Raw genomic sequence first — 27,216 nt, forward strand, 5'->3', positions numbered from 1 at the left:
GCGTAAAGAGGCACAGGATATCATAAAAAAGTCTATTCAAACAACTTAGAGGAGGAGATCGTCAAAGCCCGAGCTGGCGGCAGGCTTGGCGGCGGACGCTGAAGCGGTAGGGGTCGAGCCCCAAAGCCCGCTCGAGGCCTTTTCCTTCTCCATCTCGGCAATGGTCTTGTTGCCGCCGGCCGATGCAGGCTTGACAACAGGCGCACCAAGGGAAGTGGTGAACAGGTCGTCAAAGGCGGAAGCGGGCTTCTTGGGAGCCGGGGCGGCGGCAGGGCGCTGCTGGGCCATGCCCATGCCGACACCCATACCACTGTACGCGGGCGGTGCGGTAGGCGAGGCGACAGGAGCGGGAGCGGGGGCGGAGAATGAAGGAGTGGGGGCCGGTGCCGCCGAGCTCTTGCCCGCCTCGAGCAGGGCAAAGAGGTTGGCGTTGGCACCGCCTGCCGCGGGGGGCGAAGTGGGAGCCGGGGCAGAGGCGTTGGGGCCTGCTGAAAGTCGTCAAAGTCGTCGTCGCCAAAGGCATCCACTGGAGCCGCTGGGGCAGCAGGCGCAGCGGTAGGAGCGGAGACGGGCTCGTCGTCAAAGTCAAAGAGGTTGACTTCAGGAGCCTTGGCCTTGGGGGGCTGGGCCTTGGGAGGCTTGGACGGGGCAGGGGACGTGCGGGCAGGTCGAGATGTCGAGGCGGTTGCCGAGGTGGTACGACGGGGTGGGCCATCAAAGTCGTCGGCACCCTCGTACTCGTCGTATTCATTGCGTGCGGCAGTGTCATGGAAGTTGGAGCCTCCCGCACGCGAGCTGCCACCACGGTATTCGTCCTCGTCGCGTGCCCAGCCGCCCGAGCTGCTGCCGCCGCCGCCACCACCACCACCAGCGCGCACGGCGTCGCTGCCAAAGCCGCCGTAACGGCTGCCGCTTGCCGTGTTGAACATGCCGCCCTCGACACCCTGGTACTTGTTGCGGTTGCTCTTGGCCTTGCGGCGCTCGGCACGGATGCGGTCCACGTCGCTAAGAAGCGACGCGAGCTCGTTGGCACGGTTGCGGACGTTGATGCCCTGGTCCTTGCCCTTCTCATCGATGTAGTGGAAGTTGCGGAGCATCTTGATGGTCGAGACATGGGCGCGCGCGTCGTCGACGACGCGCTCTGAGCCGTGCTTGATCAGGTATTCGAGGAGAGTGAGCGCCTTGTAGATCTGGCGCCATTCGCGAGCCTCCTTTCTGGAACACGATGTCAGTTGGGGGTGCTATGCCTACGCGCTTGCCCGCAACTTACTCCATGAAGCGAGAGTAGATGGTCGGCATAATCTCGTTAAAGTGCTGGCTAAAGGTGAGCTCATTGTCCACATGTCCCAGTGCTTACAAGTTGTGCGTTCCCGCGGCAATCTCCTGCATGAGGGTCGACGAAGCACCCCTGGGTGTTGTCAGTGACCAGCACGATGCGGGTGTCTCCCATCACACTCACCATGCGTCCTCGTTGGTGGCCTCGCGAACCTTTGCCTCCATCTCGGGGACGTTGAGGACCATGTTCTTGGCATTGTTGTAGTACGACTTGACATCGTACATTGTGATCTGGGACGCCTGCTTGGCGATGTCTGTCGCGTCAGTGGTCAGTGAGGGGGCGTCGTTACCACACAGAAGGACGTACTCTCGATAAAGTCCATGGTGACGAGCTGGGGGGGTGGTGTAGGAAGGGGATGAGGGAGGCCTGTTGGCGAGAGGGTGGGTGCGTTTTGATCACGACCCGCTTCTTAGACGACGACGACGGCGATGATGATGAGGACGGCGACGATGGTGGCCTCCAGCGCGTCGACGCAACCCAACGGCGGAAGCCGCACGCTCCCTGGCGCGCCTGGGTGCGGGGTAAATGCCACGTCATGCAAATCGCCGATTAACGCCGTGTGGGCGCAGTGGTTTCATCTGGCCTTCGCGCTCGCCATCATTGTTGTTGCTCTCCCCATCACCTGCAGCAATGGCGTCCTCTTCACAGGACCTCAAGCCAGTCCTCACACAAGACGGTCACGATGTCTTCAACATCCCCGTCGAAGAGGAGGTGCTCGAGGTCTCGGCATCCTTGGGGCAGAGCAAAGTGTGGGCAATGAAGGTTCGTCGCAGTCCGTTTTGCCACCCAATGTCATCAATCAATGAACCACAATGTTGATCTTCTCCCTCTCTTAGGTGCCCAGGTTCCTGCTCGAGCGTTGGGAGAGAGTGCGCCAGGGCGGCGTCCATCTCGGCACTCTGCTAGTGGACAATTCGTCAGTAGTGCTTAATGTCCTGTCGGGTCGCAGCAAGCTCACCCTCATCCAGTGTCAACCCACCCAAAATCACTCTCAAGCTCCCCGTCCAGGCCGACGAAAAGCCCGCGGGTGGTGCGACGGCAGCTGATCGCGCGGCCAAGCGCTCCAAGCTCGACGTGAACGGTATTCCGGACGAGTACGAGGTCGTCATGCCCTCCCACCATGTCAAGAACACGTTCGTGTTTACCGAGCAGTCGCGTACCTGGGTGTCCCAGCCAGGCAGTGGCGAGAGCAGCTCCATGAAGCGCAAGCGCGAGAAGGGTGAGCCATAAAGTTGTATGTCACGATACTGACCAAACAGCACACCCTCGTCTTCTCAGTTCGCTCGACCACGAGGGCAGTATCCGCCCCGTCAACTCATCCAAGTATCTCAAGATTCTCCAGCAGCGCCGTCTCGAGAGCGAGCAGTCGAAGCGGTATGTGGAGCTTTGCCTGGTCTACAATACTAACCCTGCCAGCCCCATTGTGCAACTCGATGACTCGAAAATGTCCCAGGCCAAGCTCAACCAGCTCGCGTCCGGTTTCTCCAACGCGTCCAGTACCCTCGGCAAGGGCATGGTCGCTGGCTCATCGCGTCTCCCCACGGGCGAGCGTTTCGCGCGCCTGGAGCGCGGCGAGCTTACCGACCGTCTCTTCTCGCTGTTCTCCGACAAGCCCTACTGGTCCATCACGGCACTCAAGGCGACGCTGCAGCAGCCCGACGCCTGGCTCCGCGAGGTGCTCAAGGACGTTGCGGTTCTCATCAAGGAGGGCCAGTACGCAAACATGTGGGAGCTCAAGGATACGTGGAAGGAGTCTGGTGGAGACAGCAAGCCCGACATTGGCAAGGACGAGGAGGAGAGCAGCGAAGAAGAGGAAGATGAGGATGACCTCGAGCTGGTCGAGGTGTAGAGAAACAAAACAGCATTCAGACCCCCACCCATATCGCATTGATGTATCAGTAGTTTAGTGTGTGTGCCCGGGCTGCGGCATTTCCGTGTCCAAACAATGCGATGCAGAGCAAGAAGATGTATGTGATTGTGTGCCAGAAAAAAAAACCTCCACCGACTCTCTCCACTAAGCGACAGCCACACGCTTGCGCTTTTGCCTGCCCTCAGCCAAACGCTTCTTGACCGCCTCCTCATCCATACCCTCCTCTTCAAGGATACCAGCAGTACGCTCGCCCTCCCAGCGGGAACGCAGGAAACGGAGAGCGGCAAGGTTGTAACCCATGCGCTTCCTGTGGCGCTCAAGTGCGGAACGGACATGGGTACGCAGGTCGACGAGCTGGGTGCGCATCACGCGGTTGGCGACCAACTGCGAGTGGTGGGTGCGGACCAGGAAGTGGAGAAGACGGGCAGTAAGGATGATGTCGCGGTCCTTGAGGGCCCACGCGTCGAGGTAGCCGAGCAGAGAAACAACCTGGCGGAAGGGAAGGACGAGCAGAGCGTCCTCCATCTGCGCCGCGGGAATCTTCTTGAGCGTGTTGTAGACGTGCTCGTCGCCTTCGACACCACGAGCGAGGAGCTCGGGGTTACGAGTGGGTGCAGGGAGGCTGTCGCCAGCCGCGCCGAGACGGAGCTTTTCAGCCTCGTACTCTTCAAAGGCGAGCTTGTCGGCATCGGCAAGTTCCAGAGCGTCGACAATACGCTCGCCGGCCATGAGGGTCTCGGCAGTCTGCTTCTGGACGGCCTCGGCCTCGCCACCTTCTCCATCCTCGTCCTCGTCGTCATCGTTGAGACCGGTACGGTTCAAACTGTCGGCAAGGTCGGCGTCGTGCGCTGCCTCCATCTCGCGCTCGCGCTCTTCCTCAAGGAACAAGGGCTCCTCGGTCTTCTCCCAGACGCGGATACTCTTGTCGTGCGAGCCAGAGACGACAAACTCGCCGCGCTGCGAAACTGCCAAAGACCAGAGCTCGCCGTGGTGGCCCTCGAGCTTTTGGATGAGCTCAAACTTGTCGCCGTCCCAGTACTTGAGGAGACGGTCCTTGCCGGCCGTCCAGAAGTGGTGACTGTTCTTCTCAAACGCGACCTGCATGACGCTGTCGTCGTGCGCAAACAGCGAGCGGTGGCAGTCTCCGAAATCAAGACCCCAGATCTTGACATTCTTGTCTGCCGAACATGTGACAATGAGCTTGGAGTCGGACGAAATGTCGAGCGCGAGCACGGGCAGCTTGTGGCCGTACAGCGACAGGAAGAACTTGAGCGAGTCCTGGAAGAAGATTTTGACGGTCGAGTCCAAAAGGGAAACGGCAAGGTATTTGCCGTCGGGCGAGTACTTGACGGCAAGGACGTCGTCGGTCATCTTGAGGGTACGCACGTGGACAAGCGCGAGCTGCTTGGTCTTGTACACAGTCTCCACGCCGAGACGGCTGACCACACGCTCGCCCTCGCCTTCCTCGCGCATCTCAAAGTCCCAGAACTTGACGTCCTTGTCGGCACTGCCCGACACGAGGCCGCGACCGTCGGGGCGAACATTGATGGACCACACGGGGCCCTTGTGAGCCTCGTAACGTGCCAGAAGCGTCGACGCAGCAACATCATACAACAGCAGCTCACCAGCCTTGGTTCCCACCACGACGTGACGGTCGCCAGGCAAGAAGGTACAGCACAGTGCGTAGCCGCACTCCATGGTACGCAGGCAGGTGGTGGTGCGCAAGTTCCACACCTTGAGGGTACCACTGGCGGCCGAGGCGAGAACCTGGTCGTCGCTGCTGACTGCCAGTGCACGCACGTCCTGCCTGTGTCCGGGCAATTCGACCGAGTGCACCTTGACAGGCTCCGGGATGGTGCCGTCGGCAAGCTTGGACTTGGAGCCCTTGGCGCCGGTGAGGCCGGGCGAGGGGAAGGTGTAAGCCTCGAGCGAGTTGTTGGCAAGAGCGAGCAAAAGACCAACAGTCTTCGAGTTGGGCTCGTCGCGAGCAAGCGAAAACGACTTGACCTTGGCGTTGGCCTTGACCACACACCATGTCGTAATGCGGTCGAGCCATGCCACGGGCTCATTGGTCACGTCCTTTTCGTTGCCGTCGGCCTCCTCTTCGGTACCAGCGGTGGCCTTCTTCTTCTTGCTCTTCTCGCGTTCACGCTTCTGCCTCCTCACACGCTTCGCCTGGACTTCCTCCTCGGAACGGACACGGAGGACAGCAGTCGTCTTGTCCGAAGTCTGCGCCAGGACGAGCGGCAGGGTAGGGTGGAAGGCGAGCTGGGTGACCGCGTGCGTCGACGATGGGAGCGGCACAGTGCAAAGGGGATGAACCAATGTGGGGAGCTAGTAAAACGTCAGCTTAAATGCCCACACCATCGTATGCTGGATGGAACCCACCTCGCCCTTGTCATTCTCCTTCAGTCCATCGGCCAGGGCGGCCTTTTCAATCGTCCACGCCTTGACTTCGCCATCGCCCGAACCAGTGAGGATGAGCCAGCGGCCTTCTCCCTCCTTGTCTCCCTCCTCGTCCTCCTCCGGAAGCTCCTCCTGGACAGCCGCTGAAGTAACCTCGCCGCGGCCGACAACGACCGTCTGAACGCAGTGCTGGGTCGACAGGTCCCAGAGCTTGAGGTACGTGTCCTTGCTGGTGGTAACAAGGTAGCCGGCATGCGCAGTCGAAGGGAGGTGGGGGTGGGGCACAAATGTGATGCTGGTCACGGGGCCACGGTGGCCGCGCAAACGGAACAGACCGACTTCGGCAACACGGTCCCAGACGACAACCTCGCCTTCGGTTCCTCCCGACGCGAGGCGTGCTCCGTCCGCGTCCCAGCTCAAGGAAGTCACGCCCTTCTTGTGACCGTTAAAGGTGACCACCTCGGTAGCCTCCACGGAGGGCGTCTCCGGGTCCCAGGACCAAAGGCGGATGGAACCGTTGGTGTAGGCGACGGCAAACGTCTGAGGAGCGGTAGAGGCCGATGCTTCGGGGGTCGGGGCGGGAGACAGAGCGGTGATGGGAGAGGTCACTCCGGTAGCGTGCCACATGGAGACCATCTCGCCGCGCTTGACGTCCCACACAAGGACATCTTCCCATCCGGCGACATAGGCAAGGCGGCCGTCGTAGGACGCGTTGGCCGTGGGCGAGCAGACAATGCCAAAGGCCTGAGAGTTAGCCTTTTAGTCATAAGAAACAACGAGCTAGCTTACCTGCGTGGGGCCATGGCGCATGTACGACCTGACCATGGTTGTGTTGTTGGTTGATGGTCGAGGGTGCTCGTTGCCTCTTCTTCAAGATGAGCACAAGAACTTACAGAATTACAGCGGAGGCTCGGAAAAAATACTCCCGCTCTGTCTCCCTGCCACGTGGGAGTAAATCACGTGACTGAACTACCCGGCCGCCTCCAAGCCATGCACCTCTCTATATTTCTAGCCTCTCTTCTCGTCCTTGCAAGCCGGACAACACACAGTGGTGCACAGGCGCAGAGTGTGGGTAGACCACGTGTACTGTTGATCACAGTAACGAATCCAAATGGCCAAATGCAAGAGCTAGACGCCATGGAAACCGCCTCGCCTATTTCCGGCCTATTTCCGACCATTTGTACGGGCTGTGTGCGTGACTTTCACGCAGCAGGATGCGCCGCTTCATCTGCATTGGCAGAACGCAACAGAAACTGCAAGTATGGCCACAACATACCGCAAAGTGCCTGTGCGCTTAGCTTTTCTCTATATCTTATCGCAGGCGGTAACAACGCTTACAAGAGTGAGTAGGGAACACCAACGCGGCAAGTCCGTCCGATGAGGACGGGAGAATGTGTATGCCTTCAGTGCGCCTGACTCATGTGGAGCCACTTGGCCAAGCGCTCACAATGGGCGTCTAGTTTAATGAAGACATAGGCATTGTGTGTTTGCTTGCTCAGATGAACGTGTTATCAACCATGGTGTGGTGAGCCTATTTCACTCCCGACATCATTACGGAGGAGTGTGGCACCATTGTTCATCACCATAGTCCTCGATGCTCGGAGACTCCGCAAAGCTCGCCCTTGCATCGAACGTCCGCTTTCCCGTCGCTTAGTTGGGATAACCTGCATGAGGTGGTACAGTACAAATGTACAGTGTGCATAAGATCCGTGCCCGCAGGTTACCTCACCTCAAGAGACCAATTCTATACAAGCATCCAGCTTGCCGTGCGGCTACATTGTCGTACCTACCGCCCCATGGCTAGCGCTCACAGTCATGTGGGCGAACACAGCCATTATAAGAATGATACTTTTACAGCGCCTCCTCCCTCCCTTCTCCCGACTGCCGTCATACTACTACTAACGACGCTCACGCAAATGACAGCGCCACACCCATCTGCAACTTGTCAGCAACGGCCGTCCCATGTCCTGCAACTAACCTCCTCTCCAAGCTTGCGCCAATCGACAAATCGGTCGCCGTTGGGGTCATGCTTCCACACGTCAATCAAAAGATTGACAACGGTGAACACATTGCGAACTTGAACGCGTTGCGAAAACTTGTTGAAAATACCCAACACTTCATTGCGTCCTGCCTCGTTGCTGGTGCATACGCCTGCCAAAAAGAGTGGGAACATCATTTGGCTTTCGTTGGGGGTGCCGAGGTGAAGGCGCATATACTTGAGAATCCGTGTGGCGAGCTGGCGGTTCACGAGGTCCGAGGGGCCTGTACGGAACACGGCTTGCCGCACATAGAGCTCGGCGGCAATCTGGTAGGTCTGAAACGCCACGACAAGCAGGGATCGATCCGTACCAATTGGCAATGGATGCGCAAAAAGGCCAGGAGGAACGTCCGCTGCGCGGATACGCACGGTGATGGAGTCGGCCTTGGCGAGGAGCTGGGCGAGGGCGCCGTCACGGTCGTCGGACGGCGGTTGCTGGAGGACGTCGTGGATGTGCCCAGCCAGCATGGCAGTTTCAATCAGGAACTGGGCGGCAAAGTTAGCTTCCGGGATATACACTAAACCACAAGCGACAAGCGAAAGGCGGGAGTGGCACACAGGGTTCAGATCTAGCTTGTTTGTCACACTCACTGGGAAAATTCCTCGCGTTGCGCCCATGTAGCTGTCCATTTCAAGGTCGCTCGCCGTGAGGATCCGGGTGTACATGTCGACGGGGAATTGAGGCGCTCGGGTAGTGGTCAAAGAAGCCAGGACGTCGTGGTACACGCAGTTATAACCAAGAGACTGCCAAGTGAGCGACTTCTTAAAGTCGCTCTTCTCGATGGCGCGAGACAGCAGTCGTCGTGTCACCGGTAAGCGCGCGACCCAGCCCTTGACGTCACCTCGCACGATTTCGAGGCCGCCAAGAATCAGCAGTGTCCACATGTACTCTTCCCGCTCCTCGTCGCTGAAATCTCGTTCGATTTCCAGTTGGTCGATCTGGAGCTCGGTCGTGTCGGTCGCAAGCCGTGCCACATCCTCGTACGGGTGACCAATGTTCGCCCGATGTGTAGCCGCCCAGGCAATTAGGGCACACATGACGAGTGGTGATCGCTGCACGACCGGGAGCATGCCGTTGACTTGAGGGTTGTGACCGGGGCCAAGAACGGAGAGGACATGGGAGAAGCTATTGACCCAATACTGAGGGGTAAGTCAGTCCAGATCTCGCGTATCGGCTCGGATCTACCCCTTCCTCGCCTGGGGGCCAAGACCTCCCGAAAGGCGTCGGGATAACTTACGTCATATAGTGCTGGGAGATGCTCAAGGACGGCCGCCGCCGTCACCATCTTGTTCGGCAAGAAGAGATTTGCTGCGCCACCCGTGTCATACCCCGCCGCCGAGTTGTTGTTGTTCGGGGGTGCGGCGGACGGTCCGCTGGGAGCGGCCGCACCGTTTCCGTTCCCACCACCCCCACCACTTCCGGCCCCTGCGAGATCGAGCTCGAGCGCCGAAGAGTCTGTGAACAGCGGCCAGACCCATGCCTGCCCGTTCTCACCCGTGTCGCCTAACGACGCGAGGAACTGGTCGAGGGCAGAATCGGACAGGTCGCCTTCCCTATCGCCCTCCATCTCGTCGAGAGGGTAAGCAGTACTCGTTGCCGATGGATGGGATTGTGGCCAGTTTGGAGGGTTGGATGTCGGAGTGGTCTCCCAGGGGTTTGAAGTTGTTGTTGTTCCTGAGGTGGATGGGCCAGGCGGTTCGCTGTGCAGCATGCGTGTCGCGATTTCTGGCGAGTCATCCCCACGCGCTGAGAGACATAGGCCTATGTCAGCATCCAAAGGTTGTGGTGGTGGTGGCGATGGGCACCAGACTCACGAAGCTTCTTTGTGCGACCGTTTGGCTGAGGTGACGGCACAAGTTCACCCTTTGCGTTGCGGTACAGCTTTGGGAACACGCAAGGAATGCCCAGTCGAGTGCTGAAAGTCACCCATCGTCAGTCTCCCAAAATGTCCATGTATATTGCACCATCGTCACCCCGAGCACTCACCATGATCCGCACACGGGACGTGCGCTGTCGCATGCCTTCTGGTCACTGTCAGCGATGGTTCGATACTCTAGTGGATGTTGGAGAACGGGCCCCCGCTTTGGAGGGGGGGACCGAGGGAAAGCCCACGACGTCGGCTGGCTCCACTCTCTCCTTCTCATACCTTTCGGCGGCGACATGTGTAGCAGCCCGCACGGCTCCGTTTACGTTTGGATGCGGATGAGGCCTCTGGGCTGAGGGACGGTGACGGGGACGCCATGGGTGTTGATAGAGCGATGGGATGGGGTGGTCTCAAGATGGAAATAGACGACGAGCCGTAGCAGTTTGTAGCCGTACCACACACACGGAACAGAGAGGCAAAGGCAAGACGACTGGCACCAATATCCCAAGTTGGCCCATTGCTAAGCGCCCACCGGGGGCCACTGATAAAGGTTACGTAATACAATGTGACGTATACATATCATTTGATTTAGGCCGAAGCTTCCCCACAAATAAGTCAATAGGCGGATTAGACTTTGGTGTGGGGTAAAACAAATGCCGACGCGCTCTGTTTACGTTTTGCCCTTTGGTTTGATTTGTAATTCCAACCCTCTCACACATACATTGCCTCATGTCCCGTCAGGAGACATGTCAGGACACTCAAAACCGCGTTTGCCCACCTCTCTCTGATCTCTGTGCACCTGTGGCCTGTGGTGTCGTCTTCAGAGGCGTCGTACAAATTCCTCGCTTTGCCTCGGTGTTTGTATCACCCTCTCCTCTCTCCGTCCTTTTTTTTTTCCCTTGTTTCGCACGCTAACGAGTTGTCCTCGCTACCACCGCTTGCTCGTGTCGAGACTGTCAAAAGAGAGCCATGGCGCGTCCAAGACCCCATGCAGGTTCCCGTAGTGCTCAAGGCACAGCATCCGCGCAACCGCACCCCTGGCACGCCAGATAGTTCAGAGGATCGCAAAAGGGCTCTGTGGATCTTGGATCTGTGGTTGCGTCTTTTTTCGATTTTTGTATGCGGATCTTGGGGAGACGTCCTGCCAAGCTCTTGAATTGTTGCAATCCATGTCGTTGAACCACATGTGGCAACGTCTCTTTCTCATCAGAGTAGGCGCCCGGGGCGCCGCATAGCAACGGTCACTGAATCACTGGCCGATGACGGTGACCTGGCCGACATGGCCTCCACAACCGAGTACGGAGCTCCGTCTCCGGCGTCTCTCGACTGACTCTCTTCGGCGGATACCGACGCCAAAACAGAGTAGTCAATTGTGTCTCTGCTGCGACGGTTGTTTGTTCCGGTCCACCAGTCCTGCAGTCCCCCAGTCCCCCCATACCCCACATAGGCGCGCGAACGACCATGCAAGTCGCGCGATTTCCCTACCTGCGGACACCGTCCTCAACGGTCAAGTGTGGCTGAGAGCCGGGAGTCGAGCCAACTGACCAGATTCCCCGGAATAGCGGAGGCGACCACCTCTGCCTAGCCAAACCTCCACGGCTTACTGATAACAGGCAACGTAGATCGGCTGCACTCGTATCTCTATATATCAAACGACTCGATGCATGGATGGGACAACAGTCCCCCTCCCACACTGCATACTCTCCCATCTTCCCTATCACCCATACACGATGACCCAGTTTGTCTCCAAAGATGAGCTCCGTGCACGCTTCTGCGCAGCATTGAGCGCCATGTACCGCTCCGAGGTGCCACTGTACGGTGACCTCATCGAGCTGGTTGACGACGTCAACGCCGAAACGGAGGCCAAGCCCGAGGGTGAGTCGTTGGCCATGCGTCAGCTGGATACAAGCACTATCAGCCCCAGGATGAAGTCTGACCCGAACAGATCGCCTCAAGGTGGAACGTCACGGCGCGATCCGCCTCGGCAAGCCCGAGGAACTGGTCATGATTTCGCGCCTCTTTGGGCAGATGGGTATGGAGCCCGTTGGCTACTATGACCTCTCGACCTCTGGTGTGCCCGTCCATGCCACCGCTTTCCGCCCTGTTACAGCTGAGGCTCTCGCAATCAACCCCTTCCGCGTCTTCACGTCGCTCCTGCTTCCTTCCCTTCTCCCCGACGACCTCCGCGCCGAGGCTCAAGCCATTCTTGCCGGACGCGATATTTTCCACCCACGCGTGCGCGACCTTGTCTCCAAGTCGGAGATTGAGGGCGGTCTCAACGAGGTCGATGCCAACGAGTTGGTCGAAAAGTCGCTCGAGACCTTCAAGTGGCACGACTCTGCTCTCGTCTCGCGCGACGTCTACAACCGCCTGCACGAGGCCCACACCCTTGTCGCCGACATTGTGGCGTTCCGTGGCCCCCACATCAACCACCTTACGCCTCGAGTTCTTGACATTGACGCCGCCCAGGAGGGCATGAGTGCGAGGGGCATCACACCCAAGCAGATTATCGAAGGTCCACCTCGCCGCAACTGTGACATTCTCTTGCGCCAAACCTCATTCCAGGCCCTCACCGAGCCCATCCGCTTCCCCGGTGATGCACCTGGTGCGGCAGCATCTGGCAGCCACCGTGCACGTTTCGGCGAGATTGAGCAGCGCGGATGTGCGCTCACCCGCAAAGGCCACAACCTCTACCTCGACCTCTTGTCCCGCACTGCGCCGGCCATCGACAATGCGCACCACCAGCACAACCTGGCCGAAGCCTTCAAGAGCTTCCCGGACTCGTATGCCGAGATGGTCGAACAGGACCTCGCGTACGTCGAGTACAAGCTCGTCGGCCCCCAGCCCACGTCTCCTACCCCCCTCTCTGAGCTTATCAAGGCTGGGACGGTGGCGCTCTCGCCCATCACATACGAAGACTTTCTCCCGGCCTCGGCAGCTGGCATCTTCCAGTCCAACCTGAACGAGAGCGACCGCAGCCGTTCCGCATCTCCGGCTGCTGGTGAGGCGACTCGGGAGTACTTTTCCTCCCTCCTGCCCATGCCCCTCCGCGACAGCTTCGCACTGCACGAGGAGATCCAGAAGCGCAGCTTGACAAAGCTTGAGGCTGAGCTCGGGTACGCTTTGTAAAGAAGTCTGTGACCCATTGGCCGTCAGTCACACTCAACGCGTCCAAAACGACGACGCGTTGAAACAAAGCAACGCGATTGTAGAATAAACATTTAAGATCCGGGGCGACGTGGACGCCTTGTACAAGTAGCCGATAATGCATGTTTGTGATACCTGACGGTGAGACTGCAACGTGGGCGTTATCATACAAGAATCAGTATTTGCCCTGCGGCCGGCGTCGTCCGCCGTCATGTCGATCACTCTACTGAATCGAGGCAAAGCACATAGCGAGTACATGGGATTGGTAGTACATACATGCTTTGGCTGACATAGCACGTACATGCACTGTGCAACCACAAAAGGCCGCCGTTCCGATGCACACCCGTACATCCCACCGCAGCAGAACCCGGTCGCTGCGTGCGGCGACTAAAGTGGGCGGGAAAAGCTTCGGTTGATTTATCCAGCCCTCGGACTTCCCTTGACCGAGCAACACGATGTGACTACTGCGAGCCTCGGGTATTGCTAAAAGTATAGTCGCTTTTGTTGCTTGGCATCATACATCACACCATTTCCATCTTGACAACATGACCGACACCGCCAGCGGCGACAAGCTGCCCAGGCATAGCCGCGACGTTGGGAGGGCAGCCGGGGGTTCTTCCTCCGACGCCGATCAGCAGGCCGATTTCGCCCAACTCAGCCTCTATCGTTCGACGAGCGCGGGCATTGCCGGCGCACCTGGAGAGTATGGTGTGGTGATCACACCAGAACTGGCCACTGAGGCCGGCGAGGAAAACGAGGGTGCATCACAGCCGCCGCCGCATCCCACCCTCTCCATGGGCCGCACGATCGCCATCGCACTCACGACCACGGCGACCATGGCGCTGTCTGGTGCCGGTTCGATGAGTCTGAGCATTGCGTTGCCGCTCATCATGGAGGACCTGGGCATGGCCGAAGCGCAGCTCCAGTGGATCTCGTCTGCCTTCTCCCTCACCAACGGCTGTTTCCTCCTGCTCGCAGGACGTGTCGCAGACGTCTACGGCCGCAAGGCCTGTTTCATCGCCGGCGTGGCATTCAACGCCATCTTCACCTTGATCGGCGGGTTTATGACCAATGCCGCCGGTCTGGTCGTCACTCGTGCACTCGCCGGTGTAGGCAGTGCGTTTGCTATTCCCTCGGCTATCGGTATCATCGCGTCAAGCTTTTCTGGACGGACCAGGGCGAGCGCGTTTGCTTGTTTCTCTGCCGGAGGTCCCATCGGCGGCGGACTGGGTCTCATCATCGGCGGAGTGCTGATTTCTTACACCGAGTGAGTCCACCTTCCAACAAAGGGCATGGCCAAGTCCCTACACTGCGTAGCGGACAGTGCACTCCACGTGTCGTTGCCACCGTGCACCTGCCACCTGTCACAACCACCTACACTCCTCGTCTTGGTCGGTTTGGTCGCTGGGTGCACGTGTCGATAGACATCGTCTTGCACTTGGACGGTGCATCCCAGCGCTTCGTTCAACCCAAAGTTAGGCTTTACTGACAAGCACCTCCAGTAAGACATGGCGCGCAGCATTGTGGACTTTTGCCGGCACCGCCGCGCTGGTGGCTGTGGCTGGCGTCGTCGCGGTTCCTCCCGACCGGGACCTGGACTCTGACCGTCGCATCGACTGGGTGGGAGCCGCCATCATCACCGTCGCCCTGGTCCTGCTTCAATTTGCCGTGTCAGATGCCCAGACGGCCCCTCAAGGATGGAAGAGCGGATGTGAGTGTACCGAGAGAATTCCATGTGGTGGCGCACATTGGCTGACGCAATACAGACATTATCGCTCTCCTCATCATTTCGGTGCTCATGATCGCTGGCTTTTTCTTCTGGGAGCACTATGTTGAGACACGCACAACTCGTCCACCACTTATGCGTATTGCTCTCTGGACACGCGCAAAGGGCAGGCTTGCTGCGACGTATTTGGTTGGCGGCATTACCTGGATGGGCTTTGCCACCATTTTCTACAGTGCCACCCTTTTCTATGAGCAGGTGAGACAACTTGGAGACTAGCGTTACAAGCAAGCAGCTAACACTCTCCCACAGGTGCAACTGGTTGGCACAATCGGAGCGATGCTTCGCTTCCTCCCGACCACCGTTTCCGGTCTTCTGTGCAACATTCTCGTTGCAAAGGTCGTCCACCTCGTTCCCGGCCAACTTCTCATCTCTATTGGCATTCTCGCCACGGGTCTGGCCAACGTCTTCTTCGCCATTGCCCCGGCTGACGCCTATTACTGGCGTCTTCCATTCAACGCCATGTGGCTCGCCGTACTTGGAGCCGACTTCCTCATGGCTGTCGGCAGTATCTTTGTGTCCACCCTTGCCCTTCCCGAGGAGCAGAGTGTCGCTGGTGCCCTGTTCCAGACTCTGGTACAGCTCGGCGGTGCCCTCGGCCTGGCCTTTGTGTCTGTCGTCCAGACAAGTCTGCAAAATAAAGCCCTCCAGGCTGGCGACGACAAAATATCGGCCATCCTCAAGGGTCTCCATGGCGGTTTCTGGTTTGCGGCCGGCACGGCTTTCACCGCCTTGATCATTGCCCTCACCGTTCTTCGCGGCATGGGTCGCTTCCAGCCCAAGAAGGCTGCTGGCAGCACCACCACGACTGACACGGTGGAAACGGCCGTTGACGAGGATCCCTCCAAGAAGGAGAAGGACCCAGAGGCCAACCCTGGTGCCGTAGCCACCACTGCCAAGGAGGAGTAGACATCAGCCGCACCCTCCTTTACCAACGCTACAGCGGAGGCACAGACAGGTGTCCCACCCTCCGTGGCTTATTCTTTTGCATTTTCATATAGACCTAGTCGAATAATCATTCTGCATGCAAGCACGCTCGTTCATTACGACGCCTGGGGCGTACAGGCACAGCACACGAGTTGTAGAATTGCTGATGCCCCACGAGTTTCTCGAGGCCTCGGCTCCACACCAATGCTTGCCCACTGGTTGTGTAATTCCGCAATTCCGCGATACGTTCCCGGCCGAGCTCCCTCTTGTCCTGTGCATCTGAGAACGCCATGGGCCTTTGTGATGTTTGAACGCCGCAAAAAGTAGTGCGGATAATTCAGTTCCGACGTTCCGCGGCACTCTCTCGTGCTTTGTCATGTGAGCTGTACATAGCTGCAGCCAGCTCGATGCTGGAGGTGTCGATATGTCAGTTATGCGAGAGATGAGTCAGCTAGAGTTGGGTGGTAGTTGCACATACGAGGGATGATAACCTTTGCATTATGTTCAATGTATTGCCGTGGCTAGACTAAAACAATACTGTCCATAACCTCAGGTTACAGCTCTGCATTTAAACCCGACACGGCTGCAAACGGGAAGCCATGATGATGAGACACGCTTTGCAATCCGGCATAACAATGAGGAGTCGTTCCTACTGTTGTTGTTGTGGGAGCAATAAAAATGGTTTAAATCCAGGTAAAACGATGGAGGGTCACGTCATTCTAAGCAACCTGGTAGACTACGGTAAACTCAGTACATAAGCATTTATTTGCATCCACGAAAGCAAAGGTCCCCCACTAGACTCATTGCAAGAATGTCAGACTCGCCGTGTTGCAGCCGAATGGGTACTGTCTACTACTCGAGGCACACCAAAACCCCAACCTTTCCGCAACGAAAATACATGATTTCAGTAAAGTGCCACCTCATCCGTAAATGACTCCCACACGATGGCCGACCTCCTCGCGCATCTATGCACGTCCCCCACCCATCCCCCAAACAATATGCACACACCACACAACTTCCGCCTGGAGGTGCCTAATCTACGTCGGACCAGCCGACGCCAGCCATGGCGGTCCCGTGGCCCGTGGTGCCTTGCGGACAGGTCCGACCACATGTCAGTAGATTGCGCGCGGGTTAAGTGCCCAACGAGCTCACGGCCATAAGCGGACGTCGGATATGTCGCCCGCGGCCACAGTTCCCCTTGAGTTGTGCAGCATTCGGTGGATCATGGTCACTCGTCGGCGTCCCACGTTCTTTTAGACAACATGACGCCCCATGTTCTGGCGCTCGCTGACTCTGTACTTGGGTTCCCTTACACAACAGACAGACAACGCAGGCCAGGCTAAAGGGCCGCAGACGCATGTGGGGAAGGGAGGTGTCAGGCATCTTCCGCGGCGCCGGCCTGACCGATCGGCCTTCTTGGCCCGCGTGTGGCGGGAGCTACTGTAGACTATGAATGCCGATTAGCCCGACATCAGTGCGTGCAGCGTCCTTTGCACGTGGAGGAAATCGCAACCATCGGACAACTCCAGCCCGCTCTAACACGTTGGTAAGAATACATGAAGCTGAAACTACAAAAACCAAAAAAGGAGAGGATCTATTTTATCTAAAACGTGGTTGTCTAGTCGCGAGTGCTCATGTAGAGAGCAAGGTCGCACATGCGGTTGGCAAAGCCGTACTCGTTGTCGTACCAGGCAATGACCTTGGCGGTGTGGTTGTCAAGAACGATCGAAGCGTCAACATCAATGGTCGACGACTGCGAGGAAGTGAGGTAGTCGGACGAGACGAGCTTCTCCATCGAGACGCCGAGGACGCCCTTGAGGCCACCTTCCGAAACGGGGGTGTTGGCGGCAGTGGTAAAGGCGGCCATGAGCTCCTCCTTGGACTCGAAGGGCTTGGTGGTGGTAACAGTGAGGTCCACGAGCGAGACGTTGGTGACGGGAACGCGGACAGAGATACCCTGGAACTTGCCCTCAAGCTCGGGAAGGACCTTGACCACAGCCTTGGCGGCACCAGTGGTGGCGGGGATGATGTTGCCCATGGCGGAGCGGCCGGAACGAATGTCCTTGGCCGAGAAACCGTCAAGAACCTTTTGCGACGCAGTGGAGGCGTGGATGGTGGTCATCATGCCGTTCTCGACACCGAAAGCCTTGTGGAGGACCGAGGCAACGGGGGCGAGGCAGTTGGTCTGCGAGGGAATTAGCACTTGTTTTCCGCCATGTTTTCCTGATGAGGACGGGTGAAAGATGGGGTGTGGCGCTCATCGTCACCACTCCACTCCCAATGCAGTATTCACCCAGCACGACAGAACTCACAGTGCACGAAGCGTTGGAAACAACGTCATCGCCAGAGTAGTCGGTGTGGTTGACACCGTAGACGAGGTTGCGAGCGTCCTTGGAAGGAGCCGAGATGATGACCTTCTTGCCCTTGGCCTTGGAAATGTGAACAGAGGCAGTGGCGACAGTGGTCATCTTGCCGGTCGACTCCATAATGTAGTCGGCACCGGCCGACGACCAGTCGAGCTTGACGGGGTCACGGTGCGAGAAGAGGTGGATGATGCGGCCACGGTACAGGAGGGCAGAGGGGGTGGGGTTGTTGGCGGTGGGCTGGAGCTGCTCGGGGTGGTCTGCGGGGGCAACAATGATCTCGCTCGAGTGGAGGCAGGCACCGTGGGTAGAGTCGTGGTGGATGGCAGAGAGGAGGTGCTCGATCGAGGCAGCAGTGTGGTTGACGGCAACAAGGCGAATGTCATTGCGGTCGAGGCAGATGCGGAAGAGGGCGCGACCTGTGTGGCGTCAGAGGCATGCCACATGATGTGCCCTGTGGGCGCTCTCTATTTGGAGGCCCACAGCGTGGTACTCACCGATACGCCCAAAGCCGTTGATGGCCACAGTGGGAGCAGTGGGAGCAGAAGGAGAAGCGACAGGAGCGACAGTCACTGGCAGAGTCAGCAGTGGCACAAGGTCGGGTCCCGGAAGATCGGAGACGCACTTGTTGTTGGTTGGAGATTGTGGCACAGGGAGGCTACTTTGTGAGAGGTGGTGAGTTGGCGGTCTCATGCTGACAGAACACACACGTTCTTATATATCTACATCGACCGCGTCGTTGAGCACGTCGGGGGCGTCGGAGGACCGACGATTCCCCTTTTGCTCTCATGAACACCGCACATGCGTGCGGGGTGACTATCGACCGGAGTGTGCGGAGCGTACGGAGCGTGCGACCGACATGGGACCCCACGTTCATGCCCTCCAGGCGGGCGGGTTTTCTCGGAGCGCGGCGGCGCAAGCGGGTCGGGAGGCAACGGGATCAAATTCCCACACGGCAAACACGGCCCCAGGCGCCGGGCCGATGCGGACCCACTCTGCCCCGCATGCTCGTCCTTGCGAACAACTCGTTGTGCCGTCGAGCGCCGCTTCGACCGCGTCCGGAAGTGTGGAGGTGGGCCAGGGAGAGCCGACAGCAGCACTCCGGGGCTCGCGGCCTCACCGGCTTTCACGTCGACCCCCGGCCTCCATCGACCTCTCACCAGCGCGGATCCGTGTGGGGTCGGCTTAACAGGTCGTTTTGGGCGCTTGCACGTGCGGGGTGGTGGCGGACAGCCCAGTATAAAGGGTGCCAGCGCACACGTTGCCTTTTGCCGCAGGCCAAACCTTCTCGAAATCTTGCCGTGTCTTGTACTGGTGTCATGTACTCACTGTAGCCTCGAATATTTACTGAGAGACGTTGCCAGGCCTTCTGAACATGCAGCCTCTGCTGACGTAGGCCCTGGCGCCTGTAAGCAGTGGTCGACTACCACAAGCCACTCGCATCACGGATGCACAGATAGGATTTTGCTGGCGATAAGAGTAATCCTATTGTCATTTAAAAGAGCTGTAAGGATATAGGCCCCAGTCAAAGGGATATCGACGTATGATAATTGCGCGAAATGAACCGACGTGGAAATTAATACCCAGGCTCTTAAACCTCAACGCTGGGAAAGAAACATTGAGAGCTTAAGGACGTCTACTGGATCTGCTCTCTTACGTTCGGAAGGACCGATGCGGAGCTGTGGACGCGGCTAAGAAGTCAGGCTTGTGCATGAGAGCAAAAAGATGTTGGCACCATACGAGGAGGCGACATTTACAAGCGCCGAGGGCCGGAGGAGAGACAGAAAAAGCTCTATGCTTGCAGAAGGTGATGGCATTCAGCGGCTACAGCTGTGGCGGGGACACTTCAGTTCAGAGGCACATCACAGCAGATACGGCTGGATTACCGTTTCTGAAGCCGACGTAACAGTTAAGAAGGCCAAGCCGATGGGTGCGTGCGGCCCAAAGTCCGCATAGTTTTGGGTTCGAGGATGCCATTGACCATGCTGAATGGGATGGCCAGTATTAGGTTTCGTTACCGTTACCTGAGAGCAGCAGTTCTTACGGAAACGAACGAAAACTCGACGGTGGTTCGGCACAAAGCAAGAATCCCCCCTCAACGTGATACACCGTCGCCTCACCTCGCAATTGACGGGGCGTGGTGACACATACATGTGCTGATGTATGATGCACTTCATGGCTCCTGTTCTCACGAGTTCTGTTTATGGACACAAGTTGGAAGTGAGGGTAGCGGCCGTGTTGACGTTGGGATTGTTGCAACAGTAGCGATAACAACAAACAGGGACGACGTTTAGTCCACACACAGTCTTCATCCAAACAATCGTAGACCGCGAGCCCCCAGTTTGTCAGGATTCCAGCTCAACTATGCACATGGCGATAGGCGGACATAACCTTAGCACCCATGACGATCGGCAGTTCAGCGCAGTCCGTGTCTTCCGACACTAGTGGCGGATGGACAGACGGCGGGGCGCGAGGGCGAGTGACAAGCATTATTCCGTCTCGTCCGCCACAGTCGACAAACGTATCATGACCTTGTCGATTTGAAGATTCACTGCAGCTCCAACTGCCTTCTCAAAGTAATTCTTGGCCAGGTGTCGAGGTGGTTTGTCAGAACGGTGAATAATCTGTGGACGTGCGGAGGTGTCAAGCGGACTGGTTGTGCGCACGAGCCGGCCAGTAACGGGCGTCGTGTATCACTGTTGGCCGTGTGATCTGTGGGCTGTGACTAACTGCCTTCGTGGTGGCATGTGTGCTCGGATGGCAACGTTCGTTGGATTGCTGTTGGTGAAGATGGGGGAAAGAACGGTGGCGGGCTGTGCGGGTCGCACGTCCTTGGTGTACAGTTTTCTATTCCAAGGAACAAGAGAGCCCACTCGATGACGCATACGTCCACTTTTATTTATCATGACCTTCGGCCTCATTCTACGGACGCCGAGAGGGGTAGAGACCCGTCCGCCCGTCTCATTTTGCCATGGTGACGTGAAGGCAGTTGACGTGAAGGCAGCTACGGGTCGTGTGTGTCAACATGGTGAACACCGCCGCCAAGCCGCGCAAGTTGACCCTGCCTTTTTTCCCTGTGATCGATATCGCGATCCACACGTCAATGACCATCGGTAGCTCGGTAGTGGGCGAGACCGATGGCCATCGCGAAAATTCGTTACGTCAAGTCGCTGACTAACGGCTGGAAACGGTGGTGACCAGGTGTGGAGCCAGGGAAACCCCACGTTATCGCCACGTTTGCAGGACGGAAAAGCCGTGAAAAGGGCTTCAATCCGTGCACCCGGCCGCCGGTGGCGACCGTAACGGGGGCCTGGGGCGGCCAGCCAGGCGCTGAACGGCCACTTTTGATCAGGAGCGAGCTGCCCGGTGCGCACTTGCACTGGCCGAGCATTGTCAATGGCACGACAGCAGTGTTTGGCTTGGTACTCGTGGCCATTGAATAAAAGCCCCACAGCACAAGAGTTGATCCAACACCAATTTCCCTCACCCACCTTTTCTAACCCGACCCCCTCACCCCTCTCCCTTTCTGCCAGCCATGGCTGCATTGGTCGGCAATTTCGCAGCAAACATCGATGGTGCCACGATGGACGGCGGTGGCACTGCGCTTCAGCGTATGATGAGCCACACCGGGCCCACCAACACGGACGGCGACAATGACGAAGAGGAGGTGTTTACTCCGATCGAGGAGCGCCACGAGCAAATCACCAAGCTTGCTCGCCAGATCACTCGCCAGAGCACCCGTCCTGGTGGCCTCCACCGTGTCGCCACCAACGGCTCCGTTCTTGCTGAAGGCGACATCTTCGACTACGAGGAGGGCTCCGACCTCGACCCCTTCTCGGAGAACTTTGACGTCCGCAAGTGGACCAAGCTCGTCGTTCGTCACCGGGACACTGCTCCCCGTACTTCTGGTCTTGCCTACTCCAACATGGACGTCTTTGGTTACGGCTCCGATGCCGGTGAGTGACGTCAATCTCCCAATTGTCAGGACCCACGTCGCTCACACACAAACAAAGACTACCAGAAGACTGTTGGCAACATTGCCGTCTACGCCTACCAAACTCTGCGCGACAAGATTACTGGTCGCAAGACCCGTGTCAACATTCTCAACAGCATCGACGGTGTTGTCGATGCAGGCGAGATGCTGGTCGTCCTCGGGCCCCCCGGTTCAGGCTGCACCACGCTCCTGAAGGCGATTGCTGGCGAAATGAATGGCATTTATCTCGACGAGGGCTCCCATCTTAATTACCGCGGTAAGTTTAAATTATGGGTTGCCAGTGGTGGAGCCGGGAGACACCCGACATGCCAGACACATTCAATTGACACTTTGTTCCTCAGGTATCACTCCCAAGGAGATGCACTCGCAGTTCCGTGGCGAGTCCATCTACACCGCAGAGGTCGACGTCCACTTCCCCAAGCTCGTCGTTGGCGACACCCTTGCGTTCGCTGCTCGTGCTCGTGCGCCCAGGAACCCTCCTGCCGGCCTCACGCAGAAGAAGTATGCCGAGCACATGCGCGACGTTATCATGAGCATCTTTGGCATCTCGCACACCATCAACACCAAGGTCGGCAACGACTTTATCCGTGGTGTCTCGGGTGGTGAGCGCAAGCGTGTCTCGATTGCAGAGGCCACCCTTGCGTCCGCTCCTCTCCAGTGCTGGGACAACTCGACCCGTGGTCTCGACTCGGCCAACGCCATCGAGTTTGTCAGGAACCTCCGCCTCAGCGCCGAGCACTTTGGTACCAGCTCTTGCGTCGCCATCTACCAGGCCCCACAGAGCGCGTACGACCTCTTTGACAAGGTCTGTGTCCTTTACGAGGGCGAGCAGATTTACTTTGGCCGCTGCACAGAGGCCAAGGAGTTCTTTGTCAACATGGGCTTCCACTGCCCCGAGCAGCAGACCACCCCCGACTTCCTCACCTCCCTTACTTCCCCCAGCGAGCGTACTGCTCGTGATGGCTTTGAGCACCAGGTGCCCCAAACGCCCAAGGAGTTTTCCGCTCGCTGGCGCGCGAGCCCCGAGTATGCTGCCCTCAAGGGCGAGATTGCCGCGTTCAACGCCAAGTACCCCACTGGCGGCCAGCATTACGACGAGTTCCTTGCCTCGCGTCGTGCTCAGCAGTCCAAGCACATCCGCCCCGGCTCGCCCTACACCCTTTCGTACGCTGGCCAGGTCAAGCTCTGTCTTGACCGTGGTTTCCAGCGTCTCAAGGCGGACCCGTCGCTCACCCTCTCGCAACTCTTCGGTAACTCAATCATGGCCCTCATCATCGCGTCCATCTTCTACAACCTGCAGCCCACCACCGCCTCGTTCTACTCTCGTGGTGGTCTTCTCTTCTTCGCCATCCTCATGAACGCCTTTGGTTCGGCCCTCGAAATTCTTACCCTCTATGCTCAGCGTCCCATCGTCGAAAAACATGCGCAATACGCCTTCTACCACCCTTCAGCTGAAGCCTTTGCGTCCATGCTTTGCGACATGCCCTACAAGATTTGCAACGCCATTCTCTTCAACTTGATCATCTACTTCATGACCAACCTGCGTCGTGAACCTGGGCCCTTCTTCTTCTTCTTCTTCGTATCGTTCATCCTCACTCTTACAATGTCGATGATGTTCCGTTCTATCGCATCGCTCTCACGCTCCCTCACTCAAGCCCTCGCCCCGGCCGCCGTTCTCATTCTTGCGCTGGTTATCTACACCGGTTTCGCCCTCCCCATCTCGTACATGCACGGCTGGGCCAGGTGGATCAACTACCTCGACCCGATCGCCTACGGCTTCGAATCGCTCATGATCAATGAGTTCCACAACCGCCAGTTCGCGTGTGCGACCTTTGTCCCGTCGGGTGGCAACTACCCTACTTCTGGCCTCGAGGTGGCCTGTTCGGCTGTCGGCTCTGTTGCTGGTGCTACCACCGTCGACGGCGACGCGTACCTTCTCGCCGCGTACAACTACCAACACGCGCACAAGTGGCGCAACGTCGGCATCATTTTCGCCTTTATGATCTTCCTGGCATGTGTCTATCTCGGCGCCACCGAGTACATTACCGCCCAGCGCTCCAAGGGTGAGGTTCTTGTCTTCCCCCGCGGCAAGATCCCCGCCGCGCTCAAGGCCCAAAACACCGACGAGGAGACCCTCGATGTCAAGGAGGCCGCTCTCATGAGGCGCCAAACGACCCTTGATGCTGCCGACGGCCTCATTCAGCGCCAGACTGCTGTCTTCTCCTGGAAGGATGTCTGCTACGACATCAAGATTAAGGGCGAGCCTCGTCGTATTCTTGACCACGTCGACGGCTGGGTCAAGCCCGGTACCCTCACCGCCCTGATGGGTGTCTCCGGTGCGGGCAAGACTACCCTCCTCGATGTCCTGGCTACTCGTGTCACAATGGGTGTTGTTACCGGTCAAATGCTTGTCGACGGCCGTCCCCGCGATGTTTCGTTCCAGCGCAAGACTGGTTATGTCCAGCAGCAGGACCTGCACCTTCAGACCTCGACCGTCCGTGAGGCCCTCCGTTTCTCTGCCATCCTCCGTCAACCCAAGTCCGTTCCCCGCGCCGAAAAGTACCAGTATGTCGAGGACGTCCTCAAGCTCCTCGAGATGGACGGCTACGCCGACGCCGTTGTCGGTGTTCCCGGCGAGGGCCTCAACGTCGAACAGCGCAAGCGTCTTACCATCGGTGTCGAACTCGTCGCCAAGCCCGAGCTTCTTCTCTTCCTCGACGAGCCTACCTCGGGACTTGACTCGCAGACCTCGTGGAACATTCTTCAGCTCCTCCAGAAGCTTACTGCCAACGGCCAGGCCATTCTCTGCACCATTCACCAGCCCTCTGCCATGCTCTTTGAGCAGTTCGACCGTCTTCTCTTCCTTGCCAAGGGTGGCAGGACTGTCTACTACGGTCAGGTCGGTCACCAGTCCAACATTCTCATCGACTACTTTGTCCGCAACGGTGCTCCTCCTTGCCCCGCTGGCGAAAACCCCGCCGAGTGGATGCTTTCTGCCATTGGTGCTGCCCCTGGCTCCCACACCGACGTCGACTGGCACCAGGCTTGGCTTGACTCGCCCGAGCGTGTTGCCGTCCGTGAAGAGCTCGAGGTCATCAAGCACGAGCGCCGCGCCCTCGTCCCCAAGGCTGACCCCAAGGCCGACAAGGCCGCCTACTCTGAGTTTGCCGCATCCATCGGTGTTCAAATGTACGAGGTCCTCCGCCGCGTCTTCCAGCAGTACTGGCGCACGCCCAGCTACATCATGTCCAAGCTCCTGCTCTGTATCTCGTGTGCTCTCTTCATCGGCTTCTCGTTCTTCAAGGCCGACACCTCTCAACAAGGCCTCCAGAACCAGCTCTTCTCCGTCTTCATGGCATTCACCATTTTCGGCCAGATCGTCCAGCAAATCATGCCCAACTTTGTCATCCAGCGTTCGCTGTACGAAGTTCGTGAGCGCCCGTCCAAGACGTACTCGTGGAAGATCTTCATCCTGTCGAACATTTTCGTCGAGGTCCCCTGGTCGATTCTGGCTGCCACCCTCTTCTTCTTCTGCTGGTACTACCCCATCGGCTACTACCGCAACGCCCAGCTCACCGACGCGGTCGACTCTCGTGGTGCCCTCATCTGGCTCTTCATGATCGTCTTCTTCCTGTTCACATCGACTTTCGCTACCATGATGGTCGCTGGTATCGAGCTCGCCGAAACCGCTGGTAACCTCGCCAACCTGCTCTTCTCGCTGTGCCTCGTCTTCTGCGGTACCCTCGTCCCCCTCCAGTCGCTACCTGGCTTCTGGCATTTCATGAACCGTGTGTCACCCTTCACCTATCTTGTGGAGGGTCTGCTTGGTGTCGCGACAGCTCACGCCAACGTCGTTTGCTCTGCCACTGAGCTTGTCCAATTTTACCCCCCCTCTGGCGCCACTTGCGGTGAATACATGGCCCCCTACATTGCCCTTGCCGGCGGTTACCTCACCGACGCCAATGCCACGTCCGAGTGTAACTTCTGCGCCATGAGCAGTACCGACACCTTCCTCGCCGCGTTCAACATCTACTTTAGCAACCGTTGGCGTGACTTCGGCCTGCTGTGGGTCTACGTCATCTTCAACATCTTTGGCGCCATCTTCCTCTACTGGCTCGCCCGTGTTCCCAAGAACAACAAGAAGGAGGAGGACGAGGATGGACTCCAGCGCTCGACCACCACTCAGACCAACATCACCCGCCAGCTCACCGGCGTCGAGCGCACGCGCACCAATGTGTCGCAGAAGGTCCCCCAGCCTGAGCCCGTCTTCAACTCTGCGGAGAAGGAGAGGGTTGACGGTTCGCCATTGGGCTCCAGCGCTCCCCTCACACACTCTGATTCGACTCGCGTCCCCAGCCTCGAGTCGGCAAAGTAGTCCAACATAGACTGACACGTTTTGTTAGAACATATTGTTAATTCATCTCAAATCCATCTCAATGCACTTTCCTTCCGCATACGTTTTTTTTTTTTGGACCGATGTGTCTGATATCGGTATTCATAGTGCACACAAATCTCACGGGCAGATCTCGGTTTGATTGACATTTCGGTCTCGGCGTTCACCTGCCTACCGTGCCACATCCTTCTCGTCGTTGTGATCCTGGCTCCACCACCATCGTGCGACTCCAGCCCGTTGCTGCGTCACGGACGCGACCGCAACGATAGCCCGACGGTAATGTTTGCCAAGGCAACGCCTCACAATTGCAAAGTGGCCAAAGTGGCCGTCTCTCGGGTTTCCCGAAAAATGTTCGGCTCACCTTCGTTCCTTAATCGCGGCGGCCACGTTCGGCGCCCGGCGTGCGCCGAGTGATCCTGATAAAATAACGGCGGCCGGACTGGTGCCGCCATATGTTTGCATATCCTTGACAACCACACGCACCACACCGGCACGCGGAGGCAGGCCTGTGCGATGCTTCTGCCAGACACACCACGCAGCGCCTGTGCTATATGGGGGTCGATAGGCTGTGTTTTCCGCCCAAAATCCGGGCGAGATTAGCACATAGCACATACATGCTCACGTCAGCTGATTCCACGCCAGAAATTGACACCGCACTGATCGCACTGATCCATGTTTCAGTAGTGCCATGGCAAACTAGACATGGTGTGATTTCGGCGCCAGTCTACGTGGACATTGTCGTCACTGCGGACGAACAAGGAAATACCCGCCACCCCACTATTCACAATCAAGGCAGGACCGCGCACACGTCGACTGTGTCGTCTCTGCTTCTCACACAACAATCATCAGTGGAAAGACGCACGCGAACCGCTGACGACCTCGACTCACCGTCGCCGACGCCACGCCTGGTTCACGAACAATGCACAGTTACACATCACATCAGCACAGCGGTGTCATCCCACTAGGCCAAGGACAGATCTAGGGGCCACCAAAGGACGCGATGGATATGGCGGAGGCAGATATATGGTCTGACGCTTAACCACCAGCGGTGCCACTAGTCCAGGCTAGGAAAGCTAGCATGAGTGAAGTACGCG

General features: G+C 58.0%; 8 protein-coding genes across 8 annotated transcripts; 4 read left to right on the forward strand and 4 right to left on the reverse strand.

The window, feature by feature from the left end:
- Positions 1–45: 45 nt before the first annotated feature.
- On the reverse strand, positions 46–1,658 carry ENT3 (Epsin-3; the record flags this gene model as incomplete). Its single annotated transcript, XM_028620844.1, has 6 exons — positions 46–396; positions 438–1,215; positions 1,271–1,318; positions 1,358–1,408; positions 1,460–1,589; positions 1,643–1,658. The coding sequence occupies 6 exons, from the start codon at positions 1,656–1,658 to the stop codon at positions 46–48; spliced, it is 1,374 nt and encodes a 457-aa protein (XP_028471886.1).
- Positions 1,659–1,966: 308 nt separating this feature from the next.
- EHS24_005317 (uncharacterized protein) lies at positions 1,967–3,185 on the forward strand (the record flags this gene model as incomplete). Its single annotated transcript, XM_028620845.1, has 5 exons — positions 1,967–2,098; positions 2,173–2,252; positions 2,305–2,555; positions 2,596–2,710; positions 2,753–3,185. The coding sequence occupies 5 exons, from the start codon at positions 1,967–1,969 to the stop codon at positions 3,183–3,185; spliced, it is 1,011 nt and encodes a 336-aa protein (XP_028471887.1).
- Positions 3,186–3,350: 165 nt separating this feature from the next.
- On the reverse strand, positions 3,351–6,437 carry EHS24_005318 (uncharacterized protein; the record flags this gene model as incomplete). The annotated part of the gene is made up of 3 exons (XM_028620846.1): positions 3,351–5,540; positions 5,595–6,356; positions 6,402–6,437. The coding sequence occupies 3 exons, from the start codon at positions 6,435–6,437 to the stop codon at positions 3,351–3,353; spliced, it is 2,988 nt and encodes a 995-aa protein (XP_028471888.1).
- Positions 6,438–7,520: 1,083 nt separating this feature from the next.
- On the reverse strand, positions 7,521–9,813 carry EHS24_005319 (uncharacterized protein; the record flags this gene model as incomplete). The annotated part of the gene is made up of 6 exons (XM_028620847.1): positions 7,521–7,547; positions 7,591–8,136; positions 8,242–8,790; positions 8,889–9,397; positions 9,466–9,566; positions 9,638–9,813. 6 exons carry the CDS (start codon positions 9,811–9,813, stop codon positions 7,521–7,523), a joined length of 1,908 nt encoding a protein of 635 aa, XP_028471889.1.
- Positions 9,814–11,245: 1,432 nt separating this feature from the next.
- EHS24_005320 (uncharacterized protein) lies at positions 11,246–12,644 on the forward strand (the record flags this gene model as incomplete). Its single annotated transcript, XM_028620848.1, has 2 exons — positions 11,246–11,390; positions 11,461–12,644. 2 exons carry the CDS (start codon positions 11,246–11,248, stop codon positions 12,642–12,644), a joined length of 1,329 nt encoding a protein of 442 aa, XP_028471890.1.
- A 563-nt stretch (positions 12,645–13,207) lies between these two features.
- Positions 13,208–15,354, forward strand: EHS24_005321 (uncharacterized protein; the record flags this gene model as incomplete). Its single annotated transcript, XM_028620849.1, has 4 exons — positions 13,208–13,929; positions 14,165–14,373; positions 14,429–14,643; positions 14,698–15,354. 4 exons carry the CDS (start codon positions 13,208–13,210, stop codon positions 15,352–15,354), a joined length of 1,803 nt encoding a protein of 600 aa, XP_028471891.1.
- A 1,636-nt stretch (positions 15,355–16,990) lies between these two features.
- On the reverse strand, positions 16,991–18,612 carry EHS24_005322 (uncharacterized protein; the record flags this gene model as incomplete). Its single annotated transcript, XM_028620850.1, has 4 exons — positions 16,991–17,557; positions 17,685–18,154; positions 18,233–18,307; positions 18,579–18,612. The coding sequence occupies 4 exons, from the start codon at positions 18,610–18,612 to the stop codon at positions 16,991–16,993; spliced, it is 1,146 nt and encodes a 381-aa protein (XP_028471892.1).
- Positions 18,613–21,270: 2,658 nt separating this feature from the next.
- Positions 21,271–26,104, forward strand: EHS24_005323 (uncharacterized protein; the record flags this gene model as incomplete). The annotated part of the gene is made up of 3 exons (XM_028620851.1): positions 21,271–21,691; positions 21,749–21,985; positions 22,071–26,104. 3 exons carry the CDS (start codon positions 21,271–21,273, stop codon positions 26,102–26,104), a joined length of 4,692 nt encoding a protein of 1,563 aa, XP_028471893.1.
- Between the last annotated feature and the right edge of the window lie 1,112 nt (positions 26,105–27,216).

This window comes from Apiotrichum porosum, assembly GCF_003942205.1.
Source record: "Apiotrichum porosum strain DSM 27194 chromosome Unknown scaffold_21, whole genome shotgun sequence".
Taxonomy (NCBI): Eukaryota; Fungi; Basidiomycota; class Tremellomycetes; order Trichosporonales; family Trichosporonaceae; genus Apiotrichum; species Apiotrichum porosum.